The sequence below is a fragment of the Anomalospiza imberbis genome, chromosome 2, assembly GCF_031753505.1.
Source record: "Anomalospiza imberbis isolate Cuckoo-Finch-1a 21T00152 chromosome 2, ASM3175350v1, whole genome shotgun sequence".
Lineage (NCBI taxonomy): Eukaryota > Metazoa > Chordata > Aves > Passeriformes > Viduidae > Anomalospiza > Anomalospiza imberbis.
The window spans coordinates 83,580,552-83,603,375 of record NC_089682.1 but is presented as its reverse complement, the minus strand read 5'-3'; the positions used below and the strand labels follow the sequence as shown (position 1 = coordinate 83,603,375).

The 22,824-nt window shown below is 41.4% G+C and overlaps 1 protein-coding gene across 1 annotated transcript in view; it reads left to right on the top strand.

Annotated features, from left to right (window-relative positions):
• Positions 1-22,824, top strand: part of FAM124A (family with sequence similarity 124 member A) — a 39,438-nt gene that overhangs the window by 11,026 nt on the left and 5,588 nt on the right. Inside the window, exon 3 of the mRNA XM_068182122.1 lies at positions 15,039-15,778. Coding sequence (XP_068038223.1) covers positions 15,039-15,778 — 740 coding nt within the window. The remainder of the gene's footprint in view (positions 1-15,038; positions 15,779-22,824) is intronic.

Genomic DNA, 22,824 nt, shown 5'->3' with positions numbered 1-22,824 from the left:
AAGGAGTTTGCAGTGATGAATGTCATTGGAGCTGGGAATGCAGGAATAATTGAATGTTTATTGTAAGCTGATGCCAACAAAGCACTTCAGAGCAACTCTAGTGAAGTCAGTTTTTTATTTCAGAGATGGTAGATGCTCTAGTAAGTGCCACAGTCTTTCTAGATATTTACAATGCCAGTTGATTTTCAGATTATCCAAGTGATAAAAGACAAATTTCTGTGGCTGGATTATTTTTTCTTTATTTTTCACCAATGCAAAATGATGATTTTTTTTTAAGCAATGAGGAACACTTTTTCACTGCATCTACTTCCTTAGTTGTAGAGCACACTGCATCCGCAGCACTTTGAAATGCAATAATGCTTATTCATGCATGACTGCTGGTATCTCTCCTTGTCCAAGTGCAAAGTGATGTCTGTCTTCCTGATTCACACATAGATGTGAGCTTTATTTATGCCAAGCAAGCACATCAAAAATTCCAAGATGACAAGTTGTGTTTTATAATCTGGAACTTCAAGCACCATGAAAATCAGAGGGGAAGAAAGCTGTCAGTTTTTTTCTCATTCACACATTCTGGCTGAAGTGTGGAGAGGGTTATTTTCCATCTCCCGTGGTCTTCACTGAAGGGCTTTAATTGATTTCAACAAGAGCTGGATGAGACAGCATTCATAATGTCTGACTCCTGAGCTGATGTGACTAGCAAGGAACTCACTGTGTTTCCTCCATCTGCTCAGTGTGTGTGTGTCTGAGAAAGAGAGAATTTAGTGCAGCTTTTTCCTAAATTCTGTTGTTTAAATAGATTTCTGGATTCTCACTGTCAGGCATAATTTTTGAAATGATTGGGAGGCAAAATCCAGGCAATCAGCTTCTCTGTGATAGTGAAAGCATATTGGATTTGCCTGATTACACCAGATGTGTGTCGCGCTACCCTCTCAGCTCACAATTTCAGATGATAGCTTGGGGAATATGCTGCCAACTTCGTCCACTTTTTGGGTGTTGACTCAAATTTACTTGCTTAATGGAGGCAGATTAGTTCAAAAGACACGGTGCAAGTAGAGTATTTCTCATTTTAAGACTTGGTTTGAATCCCTTAAAAACTTTGCATGGCTGCTGCACATTTTACAAATAAAGGTAGCAAATTACATGTGTAAGCCTGGTTTTTTATTAAATGAGGTATTTCGGAGGGGAATGAATCTTTTGTTACGTGGCAGCTACAGTGTGTCATGTTATCTATGGTCTGCTCAGTGTCTTGCTGGCCACTGCTGTGCTGTGTATGTGGCCATTGCAGTTGTGTTTCAACACCAGTAATTTGTCAGTACAAGGAGGTATTATCATTCCAGCAGACACACAAGTTCAGGAGACAGAAAAGTCTCCTTCTTTGTCTTTTCTGCTTCCAAGGCAAATTACAGTGATACAGCTTCACAAGTAGCAGTATTTAGCTTTGCCTTTTGAGGGGTTTGTGTGGTTGGTTTGGTCAGACGCAACAGTAACAGAAGCAGTTACATAAAAGAATTTTAGTAAAATAGAAATACTTTCATGTCAGAGGCTGGTAGTGGGTATATAATGCATTTTAAAGAAAGATTGTTGGAGAAGAGAGATTAAAAAAAAAAGGTGATTTGGACCTTTTAATTTCTTTGGGGAAAAGATTCAATCATTCACAGAACAGAAAGCAGTCTAGTCAATTATGCTGTTAGGCCCTAGCGTAGCACAAAGTAAGGTGTTGTAAATTAAGGAAAGAATCTCCATTACCTGCAGCTGCTTCACCTGAAGCCCCTGCTCTAATGGAGTTTATCTAAACCAAAAGAATTAGAGGCTAATTTGGTTTTACAGGGGTCCTATTTGGTAGTACCAGTGAGGCTACAATTTCAGTGTTTAACAAATGAATAATCTTTTCACTTTCTGGATTTAGGCCACTGGACAATGGTTTTCCACAGACATGCCAAGAACAAGTTAAGAAAGATTTAGCAGGTGTTTCTTTCACAGTAGCTGAACAAACTGCAGGACTTTGCACCAATGCAAAGTTGTACAGGAATTCCAGACCCCTCAAGTCAGAAGTAAAACCTCATTGGCTGCTAAATGGCAGTGGCAGGATCATTCTGTGTTTATTTCTAGTACTTTTTTTCCCTGAGCACAAGGCAGCAGCTATTGTGGTCAGTGTACTGCTTCAGCAGTTCAAAGCCCTGCCTGGTGGATTGGTCGGACCTTGGGTTTTAGGCAGCTTCTCACTTCTTGTCTTCTTTGCCCTTATGTCCCAGTTTCAGACAACCAAAAATGCCTTTTACTGGCAGCATTCATCTAACGTTTGTGGGTTTGTACAGCAGGTAATTTGGGGAAGAGTGGCAAAGTTTGCAGAGCATGTGTATTTCAGCAAGAAAAGGCAGAGGGTGCCTGCTGCGTGGGCTCTGGCTGTTGTCAGGGTGACGGTGCCACTTGAACTTACCTTATTGAGTTGAATAAAAAGGTCACACAAACCTGTCTGCAGAATGATGCATCTGAAGGTATTACAGCTTTCAAAGGTTCAGCAGTATGATTTCAGTGAAGAAGAATGCCTTTTCTTTTTTTTTTTTTTTTTACCTGAATGCTGGTGTATGTAGTTACTTTTTCCTTCGTTCTTTAGGAGGAAGAGTGCTTTGTCTTGTTGGGATATTTTGCCTACTGGTGTGCTCTTCATTAATCTGGGAAATGTATTAACCTTCATGTTCCTCATATTTTCAATTACCTTTTCAATTATGGTGTTCACTTACCATTAGAAATCCCTAATACTATATGAGAGAGAATTGTACTAGGCATGTTACATCCACAGAAGGGACCTTTACCTGAAGTACATAATGCCAAAATATGAAGACCATAAGTGGCATATGGATACAGACAGTCAGAATCACAAAGAAATAATTAATTAGTGTTGATTGGCATAATAGGCAACAGTCTCCATACATCATAATTTTAATTATCTTCAGATTGCTTTGAGCTATGTGTTTCAGAGATGATTTTCAACTAGGGAGGAGGAGTTTTGGTGGGGGATGCTTTTTGCCTCTTCTGCTTAATTTATGCATTGATGAAAATGGCTCTTCAGAAAGACTCAAACCAGAAATGGATGTTTTGAAACATGACTTTTGTCATTTGTAATATTCATAAAGGATAAGAGCAAATGGTCTCAAATTGCACCGGGGCAGTTTATATTAGATGTTAGGAAAAATTTCTTCACTGAAAATATGGTCAGGCATTGGAACAGGCTGCCCAGGAAAGTGGTGAGGTCACCATCCTTGGAACTGTGTGGATGTGGCACTTGAGGATGTGGTTTAGTGGTGAACAGGGCAATGCTGGGTTAATAATTGGATTCAATGATCTTAGAGGTATTTTCCAAACTTAATGATTCTATGATTTGAAGTATTTCACACCTAGTCAGACCTGGAGCCAATATAAATAGGTTGTCTTAGAAATAATTGTGGAAGTGAATGATTTTTTTTTTCCTTAACCATTTTTAGCCTGGCAGTCAGGTAACTGCCTGGATACACATTTGTACTGGTCCAGCTAAGCTGGTAAATGAAATATAAAAATGGCCCTATGGGATAAGATACAAGTTTCTAGAAGAGTTTAGAGCATTTGAAATTGTAGAACCCAGTAGCATGCAGTAGTTCAGGTTGTGCTTCTCAGTGAGGTAAAGACCTTGTCACTCACCTGCTTTGCAGGTGGAAAGCTGGTAATTCACCTTCCCCTGCTCCCCTGCCTTTCCTTTAGCAGCTAGAAAACAATTGAGTCCTTGTAGGGTGTTCATATTTTTTTGTGGTAAACCTGAGAGCTGGGGTATTAAAATTTTTATTTCCACATTGCACATACCCGTGTTCCTAGCCCATGGAATTTCACCCACTTTCTGGTTCTAGAAATTGAACACAAGAAAGTTTGTTTTGGCAGATATAAAATATATGGGTTACTGCACATGTTTCTTTTTAATAAATCCTCTGTTTGATATTCTGCTCCTACACTGGTATAAATTCAGATCTTTGTTTGGCGATTTGTTCAAGGTTTGGTTAACATTTTGTCAGTGTCATCTGCATGAGCTCCTCAGGCTTGTGACCCTGTGGGAAGCCCACCCTAGAGCAGGCTCCTGCCTGAACCTGCAGAGCCTTGAAGAGAGGAGCCCACGCTGTAGCAGGTTTGCTGGCAGGGCTTGTGACCCATGGGGGGCCCATGCTGGAGCCTGTTCCTAAAAGCCTGCACTCCACAGAAGGAACCCACACTGAAGCAGTTTGGGAAGAACTGCAGCCCGTGGGAAGGACTCATGTTGGAGAAGTTCATGGAGGACTCTCTCCCATGGGAAGGATTTCTCAGTGAAATAAACCCCGGAGAAGGGGAAGTACTCCTCTCCCTGAGAAGGAAGCAGCAGTAGAAACAAGGCGACGACCTGACTGTAACCCCCATTTCCCATCCCTATGTGCCACTGCAGGGAAGGAGGTGGAGAATTGGGAATAAACTTAATCCCAGGAAGGAGGGAGGGGTGGAGGAAGGTGTTTTTAGGATTTGTTTTACTTCTCATTATCCTACTTTGATTCTGATTGGTAATAAATTCAACTAATTTGCCAAAATCAAGTCTGTTTTGCTCGTGACAGTAAGTGGTAACTGATCTCTCCCTGTCCTTAACTCACAACCCTTTCATTAAATTTTTTCTATCCTGCCCAGCTGAGGAGGAGAGCAATGCTGTGGTTTTGGTGGGCACCTGGTGTCCAGCCAGGGTCAACCCACCACAAGATGCCTTGTAACAAAAGCACAGGGAGAAATAGCTTCCTGTTACTTGTGTATCATTTCAAAATCTGTGTTCAATGAACTGTTAGAGGTGACAAAAACTAACCAGCAGCAGGAAGAGGAGTGGGTCTGATTTTGGCTTTGAAAAATCTGTCACAAAGCTTAAATTTCATAATATATTTGCCTGCTTTAAGTTAGGTTAGTTCTTACTGATTCTGACCCACTGGGTATCTGCTGGTCTGGGTATCTTCTAAGTCTGTTTCTCCACATGACCTAATTTAACTAGTGTAAGGATATAATTATATTCTTTTATTGCTGTACAAAGATACACTGTAGTATATTGTTTCTTATTTCCATAGAGAACAGAGATGCTTTTACAATGGCTGGCAATAAACTGTATTAAATACAATTATAAAAACAATTTACAACAGGCTTTCCAGCATCATACTGCATTTCCAGAAGGTGTTATTATAAAACGAAGACTAATTAAAGTATGATGAAAAATGCAAGAGGAAATTGGACCCAAATAATGTAAAGTCTTAGCCTGCAGCATCTGTCAGTTTTGCAAATTCAGGTGTTTTATATAGTAATGAAATCTGAAGTGTCAGCTCCTGTGGAAAATAAAGCTGTGGAAAATATGATACATCTTCTGCATATCTTGCCTGGCTCGTGTTATGATGCCAAGGTTAAAATGCAATGCTGACTCCCACTGTGGCAGGGCGAAGAAGGAAAATGTCACTGGTACGTGCAACCTTGCAGTCTTTGGCTGTGCAAAACATTTATGTAACTGCTTGTCATCAGATTCCTGTGATGAAAGACCAAATGCTTGCATACAGGATAGAAAAGTACAGTGCTGATTCACAGAGAGCTGAGCTTGGAAGGCATCTCTAGATATGAGGCACAGCCATGTGTAAGGACATGCACAGAAGAATGCATAACTTGAAATCAAACCTAGGTTTGATTTTTGCATTCCAAGTGGTGTTGACCACAAACATAGCATTGCCCTTGTTAAGGCTGAGGTTCCTGTTCAAGTTGGTCTGTCTTGGAGTAGCCTGTGTATCTCTGTTTTTTGTTAAATCAGTTTCACTCTTCAGAATCATTTAGCGTGCACCAAGCTGTGTGTCCCATGGCTTAATTACTTTCTACTGGCTTGGTGCTAGTTGGGATTTCTGTATCAAGGATGTGCAAGTGTACTCTAAACTGGACCAGAGTTATCAAAACATTGTTTGCAGTTGGTTTGTATACTCTTTTCTGACCACATCCAGTCAGTTGTTTTTTTTTTTTTCTTGTCATACAGATACAGCAGATGAAAACTGGACTAGTTATTAAAAAAGAATAAAGTGTATGGATGACAATGTAAATTTTTTTCTAGCTTCTTTTTTTAAGGCCACATAGTCATAATCAAAACCATGTAACCAAATACATCCTCAATTTTAGTAATCCAAGCATATGTCAGGAGCATAGGAAATGTTTGGTAGACACTGAGCTACCGAATGCCATACAGCTGTAGTAAAATCTTACAGGAAATATGTCAGAGAAAGTTAAATTGGATTATTTGGTGATGTGGGTTAGATTTCCCCCTGTGAAAGTGTTACTGCTGCTGCCGCAGAAAACCACAAGGAGCTAGGCAGCCATTTAGTGGGTGATTTAGCCCTGAGATATGGATTGCAGGAAAGATCTTGGCACTCTTTTGTTCAGCTGGTACAGTGATGAGAATGATCTGGAAATTGTTGCTATGTCTGTCTGAATTGTTAAAGCCCAAAGAGGAAAGCTAAAAAAGTAAATCTATCCCATGGCAACTCCTGACTCAGAGGCACTAGTTGGGGTAGAACAGGAAAAGCCATCTGAGTCACCGGGTCAAATAACAAAACATTTGTGAAGGCTGGAGCTATTAAGGCAATTTCTACTGAATGTTGCCAATGCCAACAGTTAGTCTCCTCATGGCCATAGTACATTATCGTGGGGTACTTTCTTTCATCTGAACTTTTAAAAATAAATAAATACTATTTGTCTGTGCACGCTCAGTGGAAACTGGAGCATTTGCTAATAGTGCATGCCACATTGTAGAGCAGTAGATGTCCTCTGTCTGCCTTGTTTTTTGTTGGTACAACATTTTTTGATTCATAGTTTTGGGGAGAAAAAATTGTATCTATAATTTATGAAGCATTCATGAAATGTTTACCAGGTGACTTCTGGTTGCCATCATAGGGGACCAGGATGGAGCACAGACAATGAAGCACGCTTTCTATTCCTGCTTCCCTTTTCCATCAGCTGCCAGGGGGTAGATCTTTTGAGCCACACGCTGCTGTCAGCTGCCAAGTTCAAATGGGTCGTTTGCTGTAATGCTGATATTCTTCATTGTCTACAGAGACACAAACGTGGCAATGCTCGGCCATGCCTTGGGGTTTGATCCAATATTGTCTTTGGTTATTTCTTCAGTGTGGATGTTTTGGTGTGACTTCTGCCTCCTCTCTGGCTGGCCACATCTTTGTGATACCAGGAAGATTTGTGCAAAAGCACAGGCTGATTAAAAGAGGTATATCTGAAATTTAACATTTTTAGCCAAACTAGTTTTCTGACTGCCACCAGACGGCACAATCCTTATTATTCCTGAAGTCTGAGAGTGTCTTTTCAGTATGTTCAGCAAGCTCTTTCAACTTGCATCTAGACCTGACACATGGGAAGCACTGGAAACACTTAGCTGAGAATAGTAGGGGGAAGAGTGCCAGCAGTAAAGTCTTAAATTGTCTTAAGCCCATCATAAAATCACACTTTCAGTTAACTAAAGTACATTGTGTGTGGTATGGAGCTCATTGTTGGACTGAATTTGTTAGCTGCTCAAGTGTGCAGTGTTTCGTGGGGTTTTTTTTAAGGCAGTGTTCTTTCTGCCCTTTTATAAAAAACACATTTTTGAGAATCCCATCTCTTCACAGGAGTGGAATTTGGAGAAGACACAATGCCTATAATCAGAGGACTTTGGAAATTATGGTGTTGGATGCAGTTTTTTACAGCTTTTGATTTACTAGCGGTTGCTGATGGGAGTTTTATTGTGTAGTAATTTATTTACATAGTAATTGAATTACACACACAACTTGTAATTGAATTACATGTTGCAGCTCTCTACAGAATCTGGTATTTATACCAAATATCAGTGTCTGGGTTCCTGCCAAGAACTATGATTCTTATCTCTGGTTGAGGAGAGTATTGAAGAATTCAGTGTTCTCCAGAGGATAAGTAGATGATAAGGCTGTTAGGTTTTTAAATTGAAATTCTGATTATTTCTAACAATGTAACATAATGTTCAAGCAGCATATTTTGAGGGAGAACACCAGGCAGCCAAAATAAAGAGCTCATGGAGAAGCCCAGAGCATATGCAGAAAAATCATTATCTTACAGGGTATTTGTAAGGAAGTGCCAAGCAGTTTACTTGCTTGTAACCATGGTGTGAAAGCACCCACTGTAGGTTCCTAAGTTTGTTTGCGTGAAGATCCCATACACTGTCTTCTCAGAGCTGGGAGTCCTTTTTTTCATTGGGTGCTTAATATACAATAAGCATAGCCTCTGCTTTGACATGCCTCCAGGCTCCATAAAGCCTGGGTGGAATACACACACCCAGTAAAAAGTGTCAGGCTCATTGGATTACACATCCAAAAACACAATATGGCATTCTCGTCCTTTCTTTTTAGCCTGTCTTTGAAAGGAAATATAATGTAAACTTGTGCCATCTTTCTTAATGGAGACACTAACTTCCCACAGGTTTCATTTGAGCTGAATGAAATACACTGGGACAAGAGGGAGAAAAAGTGCTAATAGGAGTTCAAGTTACCCATTTTCCTAACCTGCCGCTGGACAGTCAGCCCACAGGCAACACACACATCCTTTTATACCAAGCATGAGCTGTTCCTTAGCTGCCAGGTAGTGAGGGGATAGGTGAGAAATCTGCAGTACTGTGAATGAAGAGATGAGGGAAATGGAGGCTGAGAACGTATCTGTGCCCTAAGGAGTGACTCTGACTCTTTGCCTTGGTATAGACAGTCAACAGCCTTACTAAAGGAGTCGAAGAAGTTTTGGAGGATGTCATGAAAGACATGATCATCATGTAGTTCAGGAGCTTTTCTTCCATAACACTTACTACAAAACCACTTCTCATTCATGGACAAGGAGTACAGCAAGATAATGTACCAGAATAAGATAATGTGTGTAGGCCCACACAGATTAGGCACCCAAGATGGAAGTGTGTACAGTGGAGTGATGGGCTTTATCTGAGGTTTGACTCTGCTTCTCACCTTGGGCTACAAAAGGAGCCCAGGACAGCCAGGCATGTGCTAGAGGGACATCCATCAGGTCCATAACCTTCATAGGAGGACTCTGTGCCACAGAAGTTGGGATTCCCGTGAAGGAGATGAGGGTCACATGGCTCTGAAGAGGGCTTAGATGGCACCACAGACCATCTGACTGCAAATGGAAGAGGGAGTGCCAGGTATTGTTGCATTATCAGCTTAAGAAATGTAGCTATGCAAGCACCCAGGCCAGCAGAAGGGAAGGCAGCAGGAGTACATGAAGAGGTGAAGAGTGTGAGATGGCCCCTTTCAACAGCAGCTTAAATTGATCATGAACAGTTACCCCTGGGCAGGTCAGGAGAAGATAACTGATGAGGGAGGGATGAAAATTCACTGGAGATGGAGCACAGTGGGGAGTTTCAGCAGACATTTTACCATCTAACAGCAAAGGTACCACATGTTTAGATCTGCCATTGCCTTTGCTTGGTCATGCAGGGCCTCTGTGGGCATTGTCAGTTGTTGACAAGATTCATTCTCTCAGGATTGGCTGCAGCGCTGTACTCTAAGGGTAATAATGACTCCTTGTAAGACTGTTCATATTAACATACCAGAGGAGGCTTTTTATCTCCATCAGAGAGATAATGGGCCTAATTTTGAGCTTTCTTTTTTTGCTCAGGGTTTTTTTCTTATTGTTTTTCAGCTACTGGAGGAGCAGATTGACTGTTTTGCTGTGCTTGTCTGTGTGCTGGTCTTCTGTGCATTGTCTATGCTTTCTTAGCACAGATGGAGGAGTGAGCATTGTAGAACATTCAACTGCAGGAAAATGATGCGCTGAAAGGAGTGTGAAAGAGGTTTCTCCTCTTGGCACTGTGCTGTGCAGAATACCCCCTTTCTTCTTGCTTCTGAACATCCTTCCTGAGTTCGAGGTGGTGTGCAAAGCAGGGCAAGCTGAGAAGCACATCATCCAGTAGCCCTGCATTTGCCAGATGCTATTAAGCAGCAGGGAAAGAGAATGGAGGAGCTGGTGAATCTGTCACATCCTGCTTGTTCAAAGATTATTGATGCTGCATAATTCATCAAAGCATGACTGACCTAGCAGTGGGTTCTGCTGCCAGAGGTGTCCAGTTACTGCTTCTGTTGCAGCTGACCGTAAAGCAATGCTCCTTGTTTGTGAAAATAACCTCTGACTTAGTGTCTGCCCATGAGACTTTATTAGTACACATGAAAGGATCACTCTTGCCTTGGAATCAAATAAAATGTGAAGGTCCTGTTCACTGAGAAATGCTACAGTTTTGACATTTCCTTGTGTTTTGCAATGTGATCAAAGTAGGGAAGTACCGATACTTTCTGTGCAACTGCAATCCTGGGAAATTTTAATTGGAAATATTATAGTGCCTTTTTATTCTGACATTATTTATACACTGTTTGGGATTATTTTCATTCCCACAGTTGAAATATTTTGATTGATTAACAGTGAATAAATATGCTGTTTTGTAATGTTTGGCTTTGAATTATTTCATTACTTCCTAATAGCAGTAATTTCTCGATAATGAAGTACTGCTTGATGGGACTTGCAGTTCAGAAGCTTGGCAAATTCACCCTGAACCGCTCCTGTTGCCTGATTTACATCTCTGGTACTGCATCATGCAATTTGGTCAAATGGAATTTGAAGTCTTACTGATGTAGTGATAGAGGAATCTGGTCTGTATGGCATAAGACAGGTTCAGATGTTGATTCTTATGAAGCAGCATGCTACAACAGAAAATAAAAAAGGAAGTGTGTGTTCCAGTGTTCTGATTCTCGATGCAATATTTCTGGTCAGAAAAAAAATTGTCAAGTATATTTAGGTTGGGTATTTCCTCTGTGTTTCCTGGATAGAAGATTGAAAATGTACATGGCTAGAAAATTGAAAATGTCTGCCACTGTTTGGAAATGCTTCTTCACATGCACAAACCAGGACCAGGAACCAGTCTGCCTAAAATCTCACTTCATTATAAATTCAATCCCATCTTACCAAATTTACCAGGTTTTCTTGGCCCTGTAGGTAATTCTCCATTAAATAAATCCTGGTAAGTCTGAGAGGTCTTTAGGTTTGCTCTTTGTTTCACCAGCACAGGGAGAGGAGAGATACTTCAGGGAGACAGGTATTTATATCCTTCCTAAGCTCTGCTAAGGGATGAGTTTAGTCCACTGGAGAAGCCTGCAAAATCAGATCTCATCAAGACTGCTGAAGGTGGTGACTTCTCCTGAAATAAAAAAGTAGTTGGAACACTGCCATGAGAAGGAATGGGTCTTTGCTCAGGGCATCTCCAGAGGGAATGTAACCTAAACCTAGGTATGTCACAGTGTAAAAGAGGGACCAGACAGCCAGGTCATGGCCAGAGTTTTGCTTGAGCAAGGTGTGCAAGAGACCTAGGGTCAAAAAGCAAATGAAAGAGGAAGACTTCTCTAACCTAGGATTATGCAGGTGGTGTGGAAAAATATTCTAGGAACATTTTGCATCTTGTGTGGGTTAAAGTTAAATGCATACATACTGTAGGGAGAAGGAGTGTTAGATCTAGTTCTCCGTATCTGCAGATGAGTCTGGCTGGTTCCCAGCTGCTGGGGTTGCTGTCTTGACCTTACACCCACTTGTGCCTGCCTTGGGTCAGGGGCCCTGCCTTCCCAGCCAGCAAGAGTGATACCTGAGTCCTTATGGCACCTCTCAGGGGTGGTGGCTGTTCACCCATGGGTATTTGTGTCACTAGATCATAGAATCATAAAGTTATTTAACTTGGAAAAGACCTCTAAGATCGAGTCCAACTGTTAACCCAGCACTGTCAAATCCACCTGTCCTGTTTGTCTCCAAGTCCAGGCAACTTCAGTTTCAGAGAAGTCACCAAAATTAGGTAGTTGGCACAGGCAGACTTGACAAGAACCACTGCTTTCTTTCAGATTGTTTTACTGATGAAAATGTCCTGGTTTCTGGGCAGGAAGAACCACAGGGCTGGACTGCCATTCTGCTTTACAGGACTTTCTTTTATCTCAGCTCAGCAATACCACATCAGCAACAAAATAAAAATAATATGTACAGAAGAACCTATACAATCAAAAATATCAGGACCACCTTCCACTTCCAGCTTTAAGAGGTGAAGAGTAACAGCTCCACAGCATTTGGGCTGACTCACTGGTCTAACTTCTCATGGGTGGTTAATACTACTGAGCAGAGGAGTAAAAAGTTTAGAATTGTAAAATACTCTTTTGATCCTGGTAGTAATTGCCTCTTAGCAAAGTTAGTGCTTTGCCAACTCAAAGAGACCTAATCCCCTTCTGTCATAGGAAGAGAAAAAATGTAATAGCTGTGAGAACTGTGAAGCTTATTTTCAAATAGATGTCTCAGCATTTTGATATTTTCTGTGGGATTAACTAGTAACACAGGAAGGCTAGTACATATGCAGACCTTTCATTTGCTTCTGTAACAATTTGCCCCGGGACAAATTGAACTGTGTCATGAGAAATGGTGTTGTTTCTCCTCCTTCTTTGTCAGATGAAGGAAAAAGACTTGTTAGCAACATAGAAACAATTTGCAACTCTGAGGGAAGGTTTCTCCTTGCTCATATTTCTGCTTAAGTTTCTCTTTTTCTTACCCAAACAGAAAGGGCTGCCATTTTAGAAGCACAGAAGCCACATAATGAAACATGTTAAGGCTTCTGTGCTAACGTAAAATAGGACTGAAGCTCTTTCTGTACTGATCTGTTGCACTCACATAGATGCTGCTAGCTCAAAAAGAAGAGATGATTTGCTCTGCTCTGTATAACTCTGGCTACTAAGGATGGCTTTGTGCTGTGCCTCTGAGGCTGGCTCTGAGCATCTGGTGCTGATGGGCACAGGCAGCAATGGCTGCAGAATACTAATGCTGCCACTGGCTCCCACAAGGCTCCACTTCTGAAAAATGCTTCAGCCATTCAGTGTCCAAGCACCATGCTGAGCAACAGGGGGGAAGAAAAGCCATGCTCAGGGTTTTTTTTTTAATGCAGAGCAAGAAGCTGACAGAAACGATGGCTTTGTACTTCACATTGTTGTGCCGAGGCTTCTTTCAGAGCTGCAGTCATTTATATGCATAAATATCAAGCCTGTCACTTGTTGCAGGCTTTGATAGCATTTGTGTAACAAAGGAATCAGAAAGAGAAAAAAGCTGAACATCTTCTATTCCTTAGAAATAGAAACCTTAGAAAAGCCTTAGAAAATGAATGACTGCATCGTTACCAGGTTTCAGGTTTTATTAGATCACTATCCTCTGCAATTTGTTTTCCTTCCTGTTCTGCTGTCTGATTAGAGGACCACAGGATGACCTCCCCCCACGCCCCTTTTGTCTTTCTCCCACACTGCGACTACCCACTGGAGGTATCTCAAAGAATTACCTACCAGTAATGATTGCCACAGCAAAGCCTCTTGCCACATACTGACCCCGTTTTCATTTTTGGTTCAATTTTTTTTACTTCCATTAGCTATCTGACAAAGTCACTCCACATCACCCATTTCATGCAGAGATATGAGAACTCTGCTGTAATTGTATTTCTGATTATTTACTTAGTTTTTCTTTATCTCCCCTAGGCAAGATGCGTGCTTGCTATTTGCTCTGCATACCATATCTTTCTGCAGCTTCTAAATTGAGGCCGATGTCATGTTTACCAGTCATCTCTGTCTGCAAAGCTATGCAGTTGCATCTAAATTTTCTCTGTGTCTTGCAGCTGTTCTATATTGAAAGACAACTAAAATACACTACTCGCACAAAGCTGCTTTTCCATTAAAGCAATTGGTGAGGTATCACAAGAATGTTGTTCAGATGCCAGGAGGGAGAGGTTTGTACTGATTGCTAATAGGAGGGGGAATAGCCTTTGAGACAATCCCCTTATTAAATGTGGTCTGCACAATGAAAAGCTTGGGAAGTCTTTCTAAGGCTTCTCACTTTTAGGCTTTGTGCCCAAACTCAGGGTCTCAGACACGGAGGTGGTTTCAGAATACCGCACAAGGGGAACCATTTCAGCAAAAATATCAAGGTTACTTGATTAATTTATTAGACTGTCTTGGATCACCATGCCTCTTTTTTGGCATATAACTTCAGCAGAACAAAGTAACAATTTCTCCCTAGACCTCTACCCAGCCATTGCTCTGCTGGGCTCTCAAAGAAGTTCCAGGGACAAACAAGAGATAGAACCCCTCTGAACATTGCCAAGGTTAACTAGAGGTTTCTTTTTTCCCCTAAGTGTAATTTTTTTGTGCCTCCTCCCTTTACAGGTCTTCCCTAATCTTAAGAAAACCTTGAAGCAGTAGTATTACAGTCTTGATAGTCTGAAGATATAAACCGTGTAGGATTTGTAGGGACAAGTAATATATTTTCCTAAAGAAGGACCTGTGTGTCTGAAGGCTTGTCTGCTTTTTTTTTTTTTTTTTTTTACCAGCTGTATCATTTGGTCTAATAAAAGCTATTACCTTTCCCTACAAACATTGCCTTACTTACTAGAACAGTTCCCTCCAGAACATAAAACACTTAACTGTGTGTAAAACTCCAGTAACAGGCTGATAGAGTAGAATTCGATGGTGTTATTTCTATGCCCTGAGCCAGTTGGCAAAAATGAAAGTAAGATGGGATGAACACTCTCTACCCTTATCATTCTGCACATCATTAATGTCCCTTACACCTCCACTCCACACCAGTATTTTTGTCTTTCCTACCTCTCAACTGTATGGAACAGGTCTTTTCTAAGAAATAAATGCATGTTGACTAGTATCTTTTGGATGCTATCTCAGAGAAACAGCAGCTCTTATGGTATGCTTGATGAAACTTTTCTCTGCCTTCTGATTATTTTCTTGGTTGCTATATCACTGTACTTTTTCTGTTGTTTACTACAAGTGAGATTCAGAGAGCTGGAGAAAAAGAAAAGCCCACTGTGACTGAGTAGACTGCTTCTCCTCTAAGGGTCACCAAAGTGTTGTAACTTGGTTGCAAATCTTAAAGGACTTTTTTTTTTAATATTTCAGGTGAACTTTCTGTGGAAGGCATACAAGACCCATTCCTTGTTAGTGTACATATTATTGCAGACCCAGGTGAATCCACGACTCTTCAGCAGGCCATTGATAAGCTTCTAGCCTGGATCCATCCAGACCTCCAGCTGTTTCGGGTCTCAGAAAGACGAGTGCCCAGGAAGCGCAGGAAGCCGCTCAAGGCTGCTGTTTCTCAGCCAGCCCTTGCTGTCATTCTGTTCCTGCAGGAGGAGTATGGAGAAGAACCCATCTTGCAGCTCCATGAAACTTTTCAGCGGCCACCTTGGCATTACCACCACACAGAGCTAATGCATGGGAAATTCCTCCCTTACATGCCATGCAGCCAAGACTTTTACACTTTGGCTCCAGAGACTCCTCTGTGGGCCATTCGCCCAGTGCACTACGGGAAGGAAATGATCCGCTTCACCATATACTGCAGGAATGAGAATTTTGTGGACATTTTGAAGTTGTATGAGTTAATACTGAAAAGACCAATGTGTCAGAAAAAAGCGGACTTCTGTGTTTTTCCTGTCTATTCTAACATGGAAATAGACATTCAGTTTTCTTTAAAAAAACTCCCAAAGGGACAAGTTCCAGTGAGGACAGAGTCAGCCGTGCTGGAGTTCAGAGTAAAAGATGTGGGGCAGCTTGTGCCTCTCTTGCCCAACCCTTGCAGCCCCATCAGCGAAGGCAGGTGGCAGACAGAAGACCACGATGGAAATAGGATCCTTTTGCAGGTAAACTCAGTACACAGGGAAATAGAAGTACGTTTATTGGTTTTGTGCAGGAAAGCTTACCCTGCACTGACAGTTGCCCCTTTTGTTGGTTGATTGGTTGGTTGATTGGTTTCTTTGCTTTATCCTTGGAGCAAGAGCCAGGACAGTAGTGCTGAAAAAAGAATTTGAGACCCCTTGCTGTGTTGTCTAACTGATCACAAAAGCAGTGAATGATGTTAGCCAGATATCAGTCAACCTCAGTTTATGCTAAGAGTGATGTGAGATAGCAGTTTTAAAAAATGAGGAGAGAAGGAATTATGAGCCCGAGTGGAGAAATCATGGCTGGTGAATGTAATTTTATAAGAAGTATGGGCACAGAACTGACATGGAGTTTTAAAATAGCCCTCAGTTATGAGATTTTATGGAAGACAAGCAGAAGTCCTGATGGTACTCATTATTTTCTAGCATCACTGGGTGACAAAGTGCATCTCTCTTTTGCACAGTGATTATCAGGATGAAGAAAGAGGTGGTGAAGGAAAAGAAATGCATCCTGAAGAGCAGCCTAAGAGAGACATTCCCACAGACTCTCTTTTTGAACTAATCTCAAGTGCTCATAACCGCATCCTGAGAGTTTGTTTGTTAGGACATCTGTAGGCACCATATCTGGGCAATATATCAGCATGCTCTGCTTCACTACACCACATCCAAGGGATATAAAAGGATAAGCAGCAAACTCTTAATAGCTGCCCGCCCTGCAGAGGGGTATCTGTGGCAATCCAGAGCCAGGTTAATGTGCATTCTTGCACTGCAGAGGTATTTATTGCTGCTTACATTAAAATCAAGGAGCACAGTCCTTCACCTTTATAAGGCTGTTGTTCAGATTTCAAAGGGTATTCTTTTGGAGTGAATTTCATTCATGTGGCTTGTCCAGTTGCCTGACCTTGTTTCTGTGGAGGACACATTATGGGTGTCATCCTTGCACCGTACAGACCTCCCAGCATGCAGAGAAGTGTGTGCAACCCTCTGTCGCACAGTGCCTCCAGGTTTGTAGTTCCTGGGACTGGAATTCCAAGTACACAGGACATCTCTGCTCTGGTGAGTCACATCCAGGTGGTAGTGGAACCTTTCAATGCTGCTTTGCAGATGCCACCATCAGAGAAATCCCATGCCAGAGCTGAATAACACTTGTAAAGCGCTGAGGAAGGCAGCTTCCTTGCCCATCTGGCAAGACAGTCATCAGTTTGTCAGAGTTACTGATTGCACTTCAGGCATATCTGTGTTAGCCTAAGTTGCAAACTAAAGCTGACAAGTCATCACCAAACCTATACATGGCAACCACACTCACCTATGCCCTCTTTTCCCTGTTCTTTCTCAGGAGGTTTCTGCTGTGTGATATAACTTTGGTTTATGGGACCTGACACTGGTTTCAAGCAAACTGAAGGGAAGGGTAAAAAACAAACAAACAAACAAACAAAAAAAATAGGGCTTATAAATAGGGCTTTTGGTTTAAACTCAGGAAATTTTCAAAAGTAACAAATGTCAGGCAGTACAGAGGTAAAGTAAGACTTGCTGAGCAAAGAAAATCAGGATAAGATTTTAGCCATATGAACCAAAAGAGGAGAGCAGAAACCTGCCTAAGTATGGCCTGCAAATAAAATTGATTTTCATTTCTGTTTTCGGTGAGGATGATGATTCTGAACAGGAGGACAAGAAGGCAAATGAGAATGAAGTTACAGAAATGGCATTTATCTCTCTGGAAGTTTGGTGAAGCAAAAGAAGTTCAGTATATGCAAAGTGGAAGGAAAACAGAGACTTTGGATCTAACTTATGCTGTTTTAAAGTTGTGAAAATTAGGTCCTGGTATATGGGTTTTAAGCAAATCTGTACAATAAGAAGTGGAGCTCTAAGGCTAAATCAAAGGGAAAATTTCCTGTTATTCAGATACCTACAGCCACCAGAGCAACCTGATCATGAAAAGAAAATTGCATTCTCTGGTGGGTACCAGAATTACTATGACATAGGAAGCATGGGAAGTTGCACAGGGTCCCAAGGGCCACACCTGTCTTCAGCTCTGGACTCCAGAAAGGTGACCTCAGAAAGGTGCAGGGACAGGGAAGGGCTCACCCCATGCAGAGGAATGGAGATACAGTCCTGCAAATGGAAACTGGAAGAGTAGGGTCACCTGAGCTCAACGAAAGTAAGTCTGAAGGGAGCTCTGACTTGAAGACAGATCATATGATAAACAGCAGGAGCAGGAAAAGGCTGGTTTACTTAATGATTGTTTTGATACAGGAACAAGAACCTGCCAATAAGTAGATTTTAGTACATATTCATAGCTAACTACATAACAGCCACCCAGCAGGTGCAAGCAGGTTAATACCTTAATTTAAGGCAGAATGGTCAGTTAGGGAGAGGAAAGGATGGAGTTGGGATATAGGAAACATCAGATTTGGTGACCCATGGACTCCTTATATTCATTTAATTAATTTTAAGTTCAAAGCAATTATAGTAACTACCTTTGAAAGTAACAAGACTACATTTTGATTTCTTACAGAGAGTTGCTATTAGCAATATTATCCATGCCACAGCATTGATGATAACTTTGATTTCTTCCCAGTTACATAAATTTAAACAATGACCTCTCAGTACTTTTCAGTCTCCATATTAGTTGATAGATAGTAATCATCAGAATGGTTTTGTTTACTTTGCACAGACACCACACCTTTTTAAAAATAATTGTACCAAAAATGGTTGATTAACATCCCTGTTAAATTGCAGGCAGTGTTTAAAGTTTGAAGTTGGGTATACTTTCATGTTTAAGCTAAAGAAATATGACCTCTTGCTTGTCCTGACAGGGACTTGGATACTTGCCAGCCAGATTGATCCATGTTCTTAATCCATTTTGCAAATGCAATTATCAAGGGGCTTAGATAAAGTCAATTCAAGAGACAACAAAGTTAAAGATAAATCTGTTTAATGCCAAGAAACTATTCCTTCATTTGCAGGGAAGCCCTTCGGAATTATTTTGTCACAGTAGCTTTTACACATTGGCAAGTTGCTCCAAGGGTGCAGCTATATAACAGCTGAGGTAAAGGGTTCAGTTGGCTGGAGCAGGAGCAGGAGCAGGAGCAAGGCTTAGGAACACGATTGCATCCTATGGGAAGATGCCCACACTGCTTCACCAGAGCTAAGCCCAGAAGCAGGAGCACTGGGAAGCTTTTGTCAGAGCAGTGGGAAGAATATGTAAATAATGCAGCTAAGAATATACCATGTACTGGTATACTGAGCATACTGCTGGATTTATAGGTCTTGTCCAGATTCTTGGCTGCCTCTGGGCGTAATCTACACAGAGACAGATGAAGTGCTAATCAACTTACACTCCTGGCAATGCAGTGTGGGAAGCAGGACAGGTTGATAACTGATTGGACTGGCTTGGCCATGCATGTTTGGGAAGTAAGGATAGTTAGCAGAGAGGAGAAAGTGCACAGATGGCTTCTTTAAATTATGATAACATCTATGGATAGAGTAGGAAAAGTAAAATAATATTTTGGCAGGATTTCCTAGCCACTCTGCGTGAGATGGAACATGCAGACATACCCAGGAGGAAGGTGGACACCAGAAAAATTAATATCTTACCTAGGCAGAGACTCAGCACTTAAGCATAGGACCTGCTGCTGTTTTACATGCCAGAGAGTCCCTGTGCAGTTTATGAGGTGGCTATTTTCTGCCTAGTGTTGGTTTTTAAGGCATCCTTGAAATAATGCTGCAAAAGTTAATAGATCACAGCTTATGAGGAGGTAGAGGGATTCTTTTTTTAGCTGATTTGCTGAATTAATCGGCCAATGTTCTTATCTGTATGGGGCAACTGTAATCTTGAGTTGAGAAGTGGTGTCGTGTTTTAGGAGCAGAGGTAGTGGCCATAACTGACACAAGGAGCTGGGACAAGAGCACTCAGTTAAGTACAAGTGGAAAAGAGAAAGAAGGGCAGCTAAACCAGGGTCAGAGAAGGAAAAAAGACAAAAACAGGCAAAGAAAGAGCACTTTTTCAGAGAACAGTTTGGTCTGCAGGAAGGAAAATGGAGGTGAGAAAAGACCTTCAAGCTTGCTGAATTATTATACATAATAGTGCAGCTAGAGTAGAATTGAGCACAAAGAGGAAGAAAGGCAAGAAAAGCATCCTCTGGCACAGGTTGCCTAGAGAAGTTGTGAATGCCCCATCCCTGGCAGTGCTCAAGGCCAGGTTGGATGGGGCTTTGAGCAACCTGGTGTAGTGGAAAGTGTCCCAGCCCATGGCAGAGGGGTTGTAGCCATACAGTCTTTAAAGTCTCTTCCAACCCAAACTGTTCTATGTCTTACGACAGGCAAGGATGTGTACAGGGCACCTTTACAAAAATTATATTTATTTTCTTCTGAAAGTGGTGAAAAATTCACACTTTCAGAGGAAGAACTGACTCAGTTGAGGGAGGTGCCATGAACTGATTTAATTAATCTGCAAATTTAATCTAGTCTCCTGTTTTAAAAATATTTTATTCTATTTTTTCCTTTCCTTTTTGTGACATAAGTGTTTGGTTGTCCTTAATGCTAATGTCTGGGTTTTGGGGGAGCATAGAGAATTGGTCCCTAACTCATATAAGAGATTTTTACTTGTTTTTCTTCAGCCTAAGGTACTTTATCCAGTTAAATTCTATGGCATACTAGGATCTCTTACAAATCTATACACCCAGCAAAAATTCTTGAGAATGAATATATTTTGTGTTACAAAGCACTCAGCTTTTCTATTTTTGTAAACACATTACAAGCTGCTTTTCAAAGAGGTTCAATTTTTAATCAAATCTGTGCATTTTGGCTTTTTGAAATGCTGTGCTTCTGACTATTTGCCTTTCAAGTAAGACTTACTATGATGATACTGAGGACTAATCTCTGCCACTTTTTCTTGTGTTGATTTTTTTTTTTCCTCTGGATCAGTTCCACTGGTTTTAATACGGTTAAACGAACACCATCACACTCCTGTTGAGCAAGGCAGGCAAAATCTGGGCTCGAGATGGTGATGTCATTGCTGTGCTTGCTAGGTACTGACCTCAGCAAAGCCTTGCTGGCAGTTCTTAATGCAGATAATGCTTCAGGAGATCTCTATCTGCTTTCTTAAAAAGCAGATAACTTAAAATAGACTGCAGCAACACTCACGGACTTTTTCTGTTAGATGCCGGCAGCCCAAGTTGAAAGTGCATTTCTGAAATGTTCACCCCAAGTTGTTTATGGCATTCCCGGATATTCATCGTGAAATTCTTCTGCAGCCCATTGTAAAACACAAAGACTCTAAATCCCTCCAGGCTTCACAAAGATTTGTGCAGAGATTATAAATGAGCAGCAGATTAGCGCCAGATGAAAAAATCTGTTCTGTTAGAGAGCTCATCTGTCAGTGGCCAGGTTTGCTGCACATCTTTGTGGCAAGGTCTGACAAATCTACCTCCCTACATCTGGAATTTTGGTCAAAATCAACGTGTCACTTTGCATTGTGTCTTTGTCCTCTCAGATGACTCGACGCCCTCTCTGGCATCTCCCTGGTGCTTGTGCCTGTTGCAGGCAGCCTGGCTGTACCAGGCAGGGCTCTGCCAAGCAGCAGGGAGGCAACAGGCAATGCTGAGAGTGTTAGCAAGCCGTGAGAAGGCTGACGATGAGGATTTGAAAAAGAAAAGAACTCAGAAAAGATGCAGCTGTTTTCAAAGCCAGTGGCAGGATTAAGGAGGCAGAGAAGCCTCCTCCAAAAACTGAAGAGGAGTGGTCACATGAGTGCACAGGCTGCACTCATGGTGTTACATCCCAAGGTGGCACAGGGGAGCACAGTCACTGGCCTTGGCACAGGACAAGGAGCTAGTTTTGCCTGACTTTTAATCCTGGCTAAATCACTGAATCCCCTCTGTGATCTCTGACATGTTAGAGAATGTAGATATAGAAAAGTCCTATTAGTCTACATAATCCAGTTCTCTACAATACAGGATTAGCCTGTAATCTTTATTCACTAGTATTTTGTGGGATGGAGCTTCTGACACGCTACCTGTGGTACACTGTTCTACCTGTAGTACACCACTGCTGCTTGTACTGCCTGGTGTTCTCACAGCCAGGAAAGTCTTTGGTTACATTGCTTTAAGATTAAAGTATTTAAATAATATTTCCCCATTATTTCACATTTCTGCCCATATAATGAAGTGCAGCATTGGAAAATAGGTCTTCTAAATCTTAACTTATCTGAAAAAAGTTATCAAGGGGAGCGGTTCCTCCTATAAACAGCTGTTCAGAAATAAGCTGTATTAGTGATGTCGCTTGATCTGCTTTGCAGGCAGCCATTCTGGGGGCAGACTTTGCTTGCTCTCTTCTCCCCACCATCCACCATTACCTCCTGGCAGGCCAGCTGGGCTTGACCAGATGCTGTGATCCAGGAGCAAGATTAACAGGAAATCCTTTGTGTAAAATGAAGTAACTCTATCTGTCTGCAGGAACATTAAAATAACTAGGAAAAAAAGGTTTAAAATAGCAAAACCCTAAAACTAACGTCTTACCTAAAGTAGGTTGTCAGCTACATTGTGTGTTCTCAGTGTAGTACAGCCCAAGGACACAGAAAACAATTCAGCTAACCAATCACACACAAGAATTTTTTCAGGGAAAGCTGAATTGCTCTCCAGACCCCACTGGCTGTATTAACTAGACAGCTAAATCTTATTTATGATGTCTGTGGGCTCTGCCTGACGTACGTGTGGTAGGCAGGTGGTGTGGCCTGCACAAGGTAAAGGTACTGGCCCCGGAACTCTCTGCAGTGCAAGGATAGATATGTTCCCAATATGATTTTGGGAATTTATTCATTGAGGATGGTGGTTGAGTTCATGTAGTGTATCTCATAACCGAGTTACTGCAGAGAAAAAAAAATGGTACTTTTTGTTAATGCTAACAAAATATAATGAAGAATGTCTTCTTGGTCAAACACATCAAAAGAGTGCAGTGATCTGTTTGTGGACTTTCAGCACGTCAGATTCTTATTTCTGAGTTATCCAAAAATGTCTTGATTTAAGAAA